This window comes from Podarcis gaigeae, assembly GCF_964106915.1.
Source record: "Podarcis gaigeae genome assembly, chromosome: 17".
Classification (NCBI taxonomy): Eukaryota; Metazoa; Chordata; class Lepidosauria; order Squamata; family Lacertidae; genus Podarcis; species Podarcis gaigeae.
Genome location: NC_139694.1, coordinates 6,464,253 through 6,475,560, shown reverse-complemented (window position 1 = coordinate 6,475,560; position 11,308 = coordinate 6,464,253). Strand labels below are relative to the sequence as shown.

Genomic DNA, 11,308 nt, shown 5'->3' with positions numbered 1-11,308 from the left:
GCTCCTGTCACTTCTGTCAACTCAACTTCCTGGATTCATAATAATAATAATAATAATAATAATAATAATAATAATTTATTATTTATACCCCGCCCATCTGGCTGAGTTTCCCCAGCCACTCTGGGCGGCTCCCAATCAGTGTTAAAAACAGTACAGCATTACATATTAAAAACTTCCCTGAACAGGGCTGCCTTAAGATGTCTTCTGAATGTCAGGTAATTATTTATCTCTTTGACATCTGATGGGAGGGCATTCCACAGGGCGGGTGCCACTACCGAGAAGGCCCTCTGCCTGGTTCCCTGTAACTTGGCTTCTTGCAGCGAGGGAACCGCCAGAAGGCCCTCGGCGCTGAATCTCAGTGTCCGGGCTGAACGATGGGGGTGGAGACGCTCCTTCAGGTATACAGGACCAAGGCCGTTTAGGGCTTTAAAGGTCAGCACCAACACTTTGAATCGTGCTCGGAAACGTACTGGGAGCCAATCTCTCAGAACCGGTGTTATGTGGTCCCGGCGGCCACTCCCAGTCACCAGTCTAGCTGCCGCATTCTGGATTAATTGCAGTTTCCGGGTCACCTTCAAAGGTAGCCCCACGTAGAGTGCGTTGCAGTAGTCCAAGCGTGAGATAACTAGAGCATGCACCAGAGTTCTTTAATTCTAGGGCTGCAATCCTAATCCTAACCAATTACCTGAGAATGAATTCCACTGAATTCAGTTGCCTCTAAATAGATATGGTTAGGAAGTAAGTACATGGATTTTGCAACAGGCCCAGTTTAGGGGAATCTCAGGATTCCAGAAGAAAACAGAAGCAGAGCCTACAACTCTAAATCTGCCCACTTCTGCTGTGGAACAATTGTTGACTGAGTAGGGATTTCAACAGGGCGGGACTTGCTACTCTTTACTCTTCCACGGGCTGCTGTTCCTTGTGGACTAAATAGATGTGTCCCGTCCCCCCTTGCACTGGGGAAGTGTCGAAATGTGGGCGGGCTAGGGGAGACGCCGTCCTGCAAGCGCGCTTGGCTGGGTTACTAGAAAACGGCTCTCCGCCTCGCCTGCGCCTCCGTCGGTGCCGCCCAGGAGCGCAAGGAAAACAGCCGCGGTTTGGCAATGTGGCGGCTTCTCCGCAGCAGCCTCTTGCAGCTCGGCCGTCGGGGCTCTCCCTCCGTGAGTATCTCCATCGCCGCAGGAGTTCAACCCTGGCTGTGGATGTGCGCTTCGGAGGACGGCAGTGGTCCAGAAAGGGGCGCGCGTCTCCTTGGCGCAGCGGTGCCATTGGCTCCGTGCGTCTTTGCGCGACCGAGGGCACCTGGATCAGGTCGATCTAGTTCAGCCCCTGGCCAGACAGGTGACATCGAGTCAGACCATTCATCGCCCTAGCTTAGGACAGTATATTTTCTTCTCTGCGCTGACTGGCGGCTTGCCGGGCTGGGAGATCAAATGGCTGCAGCGCTGGTTCCGAAAAGGTAGTGCGCTCCTCCGAGGGCGAGAGGTGCAAAACTTCTTTTTAAGGAGAGTGAGTGCCAAATGCCAGAGCCGAGGGACTTCCGGCTGGCGCAGGCACTTGACTTCTTCAGTTTTGCCTTGCAGTGTCCCCCCCCCCCCCCCGCGCACCTCTCTCTGGTCACCGATATGCCATGCGCAACCATTAAAGTCAATCCAAGAGGGAGAAAATGGGGAGCCCTTCCAGCGATGCTGCCGAGCATCTCTTCCCCCCCCCCCTCATAATAATATTTATTATTTTACATACATAGACATAGCAAAAGAAAAAGTTGACAATAATAAAGGAAAAAGAATGGAACAGAAAAAAGAAAAAGAAAAAAGAATATAGAACATAAAATACAACAAATCATCACTACACTAACACTTAATTAATTAGTTAAGATCCATCTTCATAAACATATTATTTGACTTCCTCAAATCTCTTCCATCTGAATTTCTTAGTAATTATATATAGCAGTTTCCAATATCATTATTTCATAAAACCATATCACATTCATAATCATATTTCCTAACTTTTCTTATCGTACATTTTATTATTTATATATTTAATCCTAATTTAATCCTAGGCCTAATTGATTCTTTCAAGTGATTACATATCTTTAATATTACAATATTTATTCGGATAGTCTTTAAATTTCTTCCAGTCTTCTTGGTGTTCCTCTTCTTTCTGGTCGCGGATTCTCCCGGTGAGGTCAGCCAGCTCCATAAACTCCATCATCTTCATCTGCCATTCTTCTACCGTTGGTAGTTCTTGTCTTTTCCATTTTTTGGCTAGTAAAATCCGTACAGCGGTTGTGGCATACAAAAATACTTTTACATGATTTTTGGGTGCTGCCGAGCATCTCTACGTGCCCTTCTCATTATTTATTGCCTCAGCACAACTGGTCTTTTTAGGTTAGTGGTTCTAAAAAAAATTCTCTGGGTTACACTTTCAGAACAAAAAATTGCTTGCACCACAGTGGTTTATTATTATTATTATTATTGATAAGAAATACATTGGAAAACAAAAGATACCTACCAGGGTGGATTGGCAAATGGAATCAGTGCTTTTTTTCTTTAAAAATGTTTAGGGGTACTCTCATTTTGACTCTAGAAAATCACCATTTTATAGTTCAAATCGGGGAAGATAAATACAGTAAATGGACAAAAGTACAAAGATTCACAAAATGTTTAGGGGTATGTGTACCCCCAGAAAAAAAGCACTGGATGAAAGTATTGGACTATGCAAAGATGGCTAGATTAACCGGGAAAATCAGAAACCAGGAGGATCAAAATTTCAACAAAGAATGGGACAAATGTATATTATATTTGAAAGACCACTGTAAACACTTGAACTCTTTGGCAGGTTTTTAATAACTCTTGCAATGAAACATAGATTTTGGAGGACTGTAAATTGGATGGACTTATAATATGCGGTTTAAAAGTTAGTTAAAGAACCCACGGAGGGGAAGAGGGAAGTCTTGGGATTCGGAAGAATCTTGTGTTTATCCAAAGAGTGTCAGGCTGATTTAAATGGGCCTTTACTACTCCATAAATATGCCTTGGAACAAGATGTCAATGGGATCAACTTTTAATCTTAACAGAAGAAAGAGTGTTTCCCTATGTTGCTATCCAGCCATTACACAAATACCTGACTCCTGTAAGCGTTAAGAGCACAATTTCCCCATATCTCTGTTTGCACAAACATCTGTTTCATTGCAAAAGAATAGAGGATATTTCTACCTAAATAAGAAGAGTTTGGATTTGATACCCCTCTTTATCACTACCCGAAGGAGTCTCAAAGCGGCTAACAATGTCCTTTCCCTTCCTCCCCCACAACAAACACTCTGTGAGGTGAGTGGGGCTGAGAGACTTCAAAGAAGTGTGACTGGCCCAAGGTCACCCAGCAGCTGCATGCGGAGGAGCGGGGAAGCGAACCCGGTTCCCCAGATTACGAGTCCACCGCTGTTAACCACTACACCACACTGGTTCTCACCATAAGGGTATGGTGCTGATAACGCCAAGGTTGCAGGGTCCCTTCCAGCTCAACAATTCTATGATTCCAAGCTCTTTTAATCAGATTGCTTTATTGCAGAGATGAGGAACCTGTGGCCCTCCAGATGTTGCTTCCATCAATCCCAGCAAACATGGCCAAACTCCAGTTTCCATAAGTCCCAGTGAGCATGGCCAATGGTCAGGGATCATGGGAGTGGAAGTCCAGCAACATCTGTACAGCTATAGGTTCCCCATCCCTCTGCCGAACATTTTTTTCAGATCCTAAACTGTGCAGTTAATCATTTAACAAATAACACTTGAAGCAGACGGAGCCAACTTTGCACAATACTACGGCAAATAGGTCATTTCTTCCTTTCCGTGTTTTAGCTCCTGCCTCCTGGTGCGTTGGGGAGCTTTGGGGTAAGACCCAGAACTGTAGCCTCGAACCATGCATATAGCACAGGCAAGAGGAATGCCACTAAGTCCACTGAGCGCTTTCCGCTACCTAAGGAGGAGGATTTGCCAAACGATATAGCAGAGCTTATGAAGAGAGAAGAAGCAAAGGTAAGACTGATATACTGGAATCACCTTATAAGACAGCTGAGCACCTAGCAGGTCAACCAATTCACTCCATTAGGTTTAGCATGTCAGAGGCTTGCAAAATTGCGGCAAAGAATACGCGCTAGACTTTATTAAAAAGCTGCCTTAATCCCAGGTCAGCCAATTTACTTGCCTTGCCCTGCATGGTTTGCTGAACTGAACTACAACTCACAGCATCCCTGGCCATGCTTCCTAGGGCTATGGAAGTTGTAGTTCAGCAACATTGGGAGGGACAAAGGTTACCGTATTTTTCACTCCATAAGGCGCACTTTTTTCTTCCTAAAACGTAAGGGGAAATGTCTCCGCGTCTTATGGAGCAAATGCATGGTCCCTGGAGCTGAATTGCCCAGGGGGAAAAAGCAAATCTTGCTTTTTTTGCAGAGGGGAGAGGAAAGTGGGTGTTGAAACAAAGCCGCCGATTGGCAAGCGATCGGGGAGGGAGATAAGGGACGCTAGCAATAAAGGAGGCTGCCTGGGAACGGGGAGGTAAAGAAAGCAAACTTGCAAGGAGAGGAGACAGGAATACTAAAGCAATGAGGAGAGAAATTAGAAGAAAAGGAGGAGCAAAAAACTGCTCCAGCTAAGGAAAAGACACTAAGGCAAACAAGAGGGAAAGGAGTGTTGAAAGGAAGCAGCTGATCAGTAAGCGATTGGGAGGGAGATAAGGGACGCTAGCGATAAAGGAGGCTGCCTGGGAGGGGGGAGGTAAAAGCCCATGGATCCTCAGGATTTTTGCATTGGGTCACCCCAAATTCACCATCAGATCACATAGCATGTCCATGGCTACAGCCTGCACCAAGAAACACATGCACCCACTGTTTTGTGGGGCCGCAATGGCGCAAAAACGTGGTTACAAAGCACAGATCCACATGGGTCCTCAGAATTTTTGCATTGGGCTACCCCAAACTCACCGTCAAATCACATGTCTGTGGCCACAGCATGAACCACAAAAATCATACATCCACCGTTTCGTTCAGAATATTTTTTTTATTGTTTTCCTCCTCTAAAAAGTAGGAGTGTCTTATGATCAGGTGCATCTTATGGAGCGAAAAATACGGTAATTAAACATATTAAGCGTCAAGCATGTTCCCCATGTCTGGTCTATTCTGGCTGGTAGCAGTTCTACAGAGCCTCAGACAGCGGATCTCTGCCACTGCCTGATTCTTCTGAGTGGAGAGATTAGGCTGAGAAATTAGAATCTTCCCTGTAAAGCACGTCCGCTGTGGCTCTTCTCCACTGCTTGGATGATTCAGAACGAGAGACTTGGCATCAGCCTGCAGTTTACTATTGAATGGCCCTTAGCTAATTGTGCCATATCTGAGAATGGATGGCATTGTATAGACTCTTCCCTTGACGGCAATTTTAAGGTGTCTTGACTAGCTTTCCCCCCCTCGTTTCCTGAACAGCGTGGGTTTTTGCCCAATGTGCTCAAGGTGATGTCTCACTGCCCAACAGAACTCAGAGCATTCCTTGCTTATTTCAGTGCCGTCGTGAACAAGGAGACAGGTAAGCATGGCGATCAGACTATGATCTTCTTTCCTGTTCCAACAGTCATAAACCCCCAGTGGCAATTTTATTATCATCTACTCTTCTATTTTTATAACAGTTCTCATAAAAAAAGAGAAATCCCAGAGTAGTTCACACCAAAATATGCTGGGGTGAGCAACGGCTCTGTGTGCACTCCAAATTACAGGGCAAATTGGGGCCATCTGGGGAAGGTCCTTGGGTTTCTGAGTTGCATCATACCATGAACGAGAAGAGTTTGGATTTGATATCCTGCTTTATCACTACCCGAAGGAGTCTCAAAGTGGCTCACATTCTCCTTTCCCTTCCTCCCCCACATAAACACTCTGTGAGGTGAGTGGGGCTGAGAGGCTTCAGAGAAGTGTGACTGGCCCAAGGTCACCCAGCAGCTGCATGTGGAGGAGCGGGGAAGCGAACCCGGTTCCCCAGATTACGAGACTACTGCTCTTAACCACTACACCACACTGGCTCTTAGGTGGACCTGGGACTCCCTAAGCTTCCAAGGCGCTCTGGGGCTTCAGTTTTCTCCCACCCCCTCATCAGAAATGAAACCAAGCTGACTTAGACAACACCCAGAACTTGAGAGGAGGGAAGGAATGAGGGCAGGATGGGGCCAGTGCTGTTCACAGCACCCCTGAGGCAGGGCTTTTTTCGCCTGTGGCTCCAATCTGGTGGAACGCTCTGTCACAAGAGACCAGAAGAAGAGGAAGAAGAGTTTGGATTTGATATCCCGCCTTTCACTCCCTTTAAGGAGTCTCAAAGCGGCTAACATACTCCTTTCCCTTCCTCCCCCACAACAAACACTCTGTGAGGTGTGTGGGGCTGAGAGACTTCAGAGAAGTGTGACTGGCCCAAGGTCACCCAGCAGCTGCATATGGAGGAGCGGAGACGCGGACCTGGTTCCCCAGATTATGAGGCTACCGCTCTTAACCACTACACCACACTGGCTCCCAGGGCCCTGCGGGACTTGACATCTTTCCGCAGGGCCTGCAAGACAGAGCTGTTCCATCAGGCCTTTGGCCAGGTCACAGCCTGACTCCCTCCTTTGGCAATCCTCACAGAACTCTAGCCCAATGGTTGCCATTAATCTGATTTGAACTGATTTTATAATGAAATGATTTTAGAATGTTGTATCATTTTACTGTTGTTAGCCGCTCTGAGCCCGGCTTTGGCTGAGGAGGGCGGGATATAAATAAAAATTTATTATTATTATTATTATTCAAATCACCCCAGGGTACTACGGCACACTGGTTGAAAACCTAGGCACTAAAGCAATTATAGAACAGATGCATAGTACCCTCAAACGCAGATACAGGATATAAGCGCATAAGCCCAGGATTAAGTGACTCATTCCCATGACTAGATATATGATCCACCCTTTGCATGTCTTTCCTCCCACAGGAAACCTTAGCATGGCTGACAAAGAGCTCATTATCGTGGCTACCAGTGCTGCAAACAAGGTTCCCTACTGTGTCATTGCACACGGTGCCTTACATTGGATGTACTCTAAGAAACCAGTGCTGGCAGATCAGGCGAGAACCCATATTTGCTAGTCTTAATGTGTATGTGCACGCTTCACTTCTGTGCTGTCTTAACTAGCAAGCTTCCACTTGCGACCTTGCTTCTGCGCTTGTTCCAGGTTCAGACAAAAATCCGGACTCTACCTACAGCTTGCAAAAAAGAGAGAGAGATGAATGAATTGTATGAAGGGGACTTGAGTCTGAATTTGAATGCTAGTTTATGCAAATTATTCTGGTGAAATCTTTATAGTAGGTTTTTTTCCCTTTTTGTGCAGTGCACTAGAAATATGATTGTAAATTAGCATATACAGTGGTACCTCGGTTTACAAACTTAGTCCGTTCTTAAACCAAATCCATTCTTAAACCAAGGTGCGCTTTCCCTAATGAGGCCTCCCGCTACCCTTGCCCTTCCACTGTTTGGCTTCCGTTCATAGACCAGATAAAGTTCACAAACCGGAGCACTGCTTCTGGTTTTGCTGAGTTCGTAAACTGAATAGTTCGTAAACAGGACTGTTCGTAAACCAAGGTACAGCAATTTAAAAGAAGCTTCAAAAGATTACTGAACAAAAATTATGGGATTATAATTTATTATATTCATATTTATACAAACCTATGATTAGTTTATATTAGCTTTATCTAACCTGGTGGCCTCCATATGTTTTTAGTGGAACTTCTATCATTCCTGATCATTGACTGAGTTGGCTGCAGCGGATGGAAATTGGAGTCTATCTAAAAGCTGCAGGTTGGGGAAGACTATAACATTACAAGCTGCTGGGCACTTTATAACTAGATAAGTGCATTTAAAAGCCTAATGCTGCAGTGTTTAAAAAGGCCCTTGCCTAAGGCTAAAAATTGTATGGAAAAGGGCAGTTTGCGAGGTGCTAATTCTCCTGCCACAAAGCTGAGGAGTTGCACTTGGCAATATTCCCTTTTCTGTACAGCCAAGCTGGCTGCTTTCTTTTGGACCACATCAGCGAGGCTGAGATGGTGGGTCTGGTTGTCTGGGCATCCCTGGACCTCCATACACACTGCCCAAGCTTGCGTCTTAGGGAGGTCAAATCACTGCTGCCAACTTAGTGGTTTGACTTCACCCCCGGAGGCACACTCTATTGTTTATTGAGACAGCCGAATGCCAACAACCCAAAACAAGAGCAAAGATTGGTGAAGCACTTTACTTCTTTGCAGCGATGCATTGCAGTTTATATTCAAGGTCACTCCCTAATCCAGCCCTCAGTCTGTTTGTCACTGGTCTGATACTGCCTGTATATATGGTCCCTTATGTCCCACACTTGGCCATTACGTACCCCAGCAGCTGTGTTTATGATTTCCTGCTGCTTTGTTTCTGTGCAGATCATGGTGAACTGGAAAATGGCTGACCTAAGTGATCGCGAGGTAGCCATGCTCGAGTTTGCACTCGCTGTCTGTCGAGCAGATACCATCACCAAAGAACACTTTCAGAAGCTGGAGGCACACGGGTTTGACCGAGAAGATGCCTGGGACATAGGCGCCATTTCAGCCTTTTTTGCCATGGCAAATCGCATAGCTCAGCTCACAGATATGCAGCCAAACCCAGAATACTACTCCATGGGAAGGACACTGAGAGAGAAGGAGAAGACCAAATAGCACCCAAATCTTTGGAAGGAAATTGGACTCCAGATGCTAGGGCCAAAGTTCACTAATTAGTAAGTGGCTACAAGTTGTACAATAACTTGTACAAGTGGGTACAAGTTAAAAATGGCAGGCAAAGAATCCAATGAGAAGGGAAATGTACCGTATTTTTTGCTCTCTAAGACTCACTTTTTCCCTCCTAAAAAGTAAGGGGAAATGTGTGTGCATCTTATGGAGTAAATGCAGGCTGCACAGCTATCCCAGAAACCAGAACAGCAAGAGGGATCCCTGCTTTCGCTGTGCAGTGATCCCTCTTGCTGTTCTGGCTTCTGAGATTCAGAATATTTTTTTTCTTGTTTTCCTCCTCCAAAAACTAGGTGCGTCTTGTGGTCTGGTGCGTCTTATAGAGCGAAAAATACGGTACTTTCTATTGCACAATAGTCCTGAAGAGGAGTGCTATTTTTCTAGAAAAAGAGGAGCTGGAACTCACCATGAGTGCCTCCCTTGTTTTCTTAAAATGGCACCCACTTGAGAGGGGCTGGAACTGAGTTCAGGTGAGTCCCCCCTGAAAAAAAGCCCTGCTGAAGAGGATAGCCCTTTACAAGTACTATATATAAACTATATCCCTATATATCTTCTTAGGAACATTTCCATCTGCACCATCTCAAACTCAAATCATAAAGATGTGAAAGGTTTCCCAAGTTATCTGTTAAAATTAAGAGGGTGAGCCTACGAAGAGTAATTACGGAGCCTCTCATTTCATCATCCTATGTCTTCCAGGAAGTCAGTATTTAACCCTGGTATGCAAGGAAGCCAGTGAAAATATACAGCTAAATAAATAACCAACCCCATTGTGCAAGAAAGTAAATCTTTGTAGGTTTAATGATGTACTTTGGTCATTGCATTCCATTTCAGACTGGTAAATAAACAAGATAAAAATGGTCAAGTATAATGTGTGCTTTCTAAATCCCTGAAAACAGTTTACTCCTTTGTTTACTCTGGCAGCAATGGCTGTGTGTACTATCTTAGCAGCCAGCTGGCAATTTGAAATCATTCTAATAAGTGCTGAAATTACACCTCAGATGGATCTGCTACTCAGTGAGAATACACACAAAAACACATGGTTTATTTTTAAAAATTCAGATAAATCTGATGGCATGAAGGAACATGGCAATCTCAACAGTGCAAGATCACTCCTCAAGTTATCAACATATTTTTTTTGAAATAATTTTTATTTGATTTTACAATTCTAACAATGCAAAATACATACCCATATTTAGAGATTTCTCTGAATCCCTGGACTTCCCACCTTCCCCTCCATGGGACCTATTGTCAACCTTTTCAACTGCATATCCGTATTATTTAGTAATCCGTATTTTATGCCTCTCCATTTTGTCCATAATAATAATTACCGTATTTTTCGCCCTATAGGATGCACCGGCCCATAGGACACACCTAGTTTTTCGGGGGGGGGATAAAGAAAAAAAATTATTTCCCCCCCCAGCCGCAGCTTCAGCGCGTCCTGCGCTCTGTGCAGCAGGCTGCTATCCGCAGCCTAGGGAGCCCTGTGGGAACTCCCGCAGGGCTCCCTAGGCTGCGGGTGTCTGCCCGAAGCGCGGGGCGCTCTGCTTCAGCGCGCCCCGCGCTCCGGGCAGCAGGCTGCTATCCGCAGCCTAGGGAGCCCTGGGGAACTCCTGCGGGCACCCCAGGCTTGCTGATAGCTTCCTGAAGCCTGGAGAGCGAAAGGGGTCGGTGCGCACCGACCCCTCTCGCTCTCCAAGCTTCAGCGAAAGCCAGCATTCACCCCATAGGACGCACACAGATTTCCCCTTCATTTTTGGAGGGGAAAAAGTGTGTCCTATAGGGCGAAAAATACGGTACTACATGACAAGTGGTATTGCCATCCTGCTAATGTTTCCACCTGCTTACAGGGGTCTCCTAGGTAAATTACAAATGTTCCCCCACAAACATTTTGTTACGGAAAAAAGTAGGTGTGAGGCTGCTCAGTCACCCAGCTCGTCGGGCAGTGCCCACGCGTCCCTGCGGAATAAAGGAAGGATTCCAGCCAACCGGAGCAAATAGCTGTAGACCAAAGTTTATTGCGCAGTAGGTTCAAAGAGCAAATTTGAACCCCCAGGATGGGGTGACAAAGACTTTTAAAACTTTCCCACCATATCCCAGAGTACAGTTCATACAGCATCATTGCTACATCACTGACATGTCACAAAAGGGGAGGGGTTAACTTTGGCAAACATGTCCAGACAAGTCCTTGATACAAGATTAGCATAGGCAGACATGGCAGGGCAAGACTCAGGTATAAGATTAGCATAGACAAATATGTCTTAAGTGCCCACCACCCAAAAGTACAATAGAAGTTCCTTTGCATGTCTGGAGCCTGAGGCGAGTCAGGTGATGAGATTTGGCTTCCCTTGGCTACCAATGAGCCCAGCAATTGTCACGTCTGGGAACTTCCTGGAGTCCTTTTCCAAGGGGAAAATAGCTTTGGAATGACAAGGAGTTGATTTTATATTATTTTTAAAGCTAGGTAACTTCCCTGAGCTGTCAGGTTGAAAGGATACATTCAGG

At 45.6% G+C, this 11,308-nt stretch overlaps 2 protein-coding genes across 2 annotated transcripts in view; both read left to right on the top strand.

The window, feature by feature from the left end:
• Nucleotides 1-11,308, top strand: part of FBXO10 (F-box protein 10) — a 168,387-nt gene that overhangs the window by 78,938 nt on the left and 78,141 nt on the right. The gene's annotated exons all lie outside the window — the stretch shown is intronic.
• Nucleotides 1,002-8,799, top strand: LOC310835108 (uncharacterized protein). Its single transcript, XM_083719868.1, has 5 exons — nt 1,002-1,160; nt 3,858-4,034; nt 5,477-5,576; nt 6,996-7,126; nt 8,465-8,799. Exons 1-5 carry the CDS (start codon nt 1,104-1,106, stop codon nt 8,735-8,737), a joined length of 738 nt encoding a protein of 245 aa, XP_083575994.1. The 5' UTR covers nt 1,002-1,103; the 3' UTR covers nt 8,738-8,799.

Bases quoted from the DNA above. Each gene is read 5' to 3' on its own strand.
- LOC310835108 (XM_083719868.1), top strand. From the start codon at position 1,104: ATGTGGCGGCTTCTCCGCAGCAGCCTCTTGCAGCTCGGCCGTCGGGGC. The intron at 1,161-3,857 runs GTGAGTATCTCC...TCCGTGTTTTAG, and splicing joins GCCGTCGGGGCTCTCCCTCC to CTCCTGCCTCCTGGTGCGTT. The intron at 7,127-8,464 runs GCGAGAACCCAT...GTTTCTGTGCAG, and splicing joins AACCAGTGCTGGCAGATCAG to ATCATGGTGAACTGGAAAAT.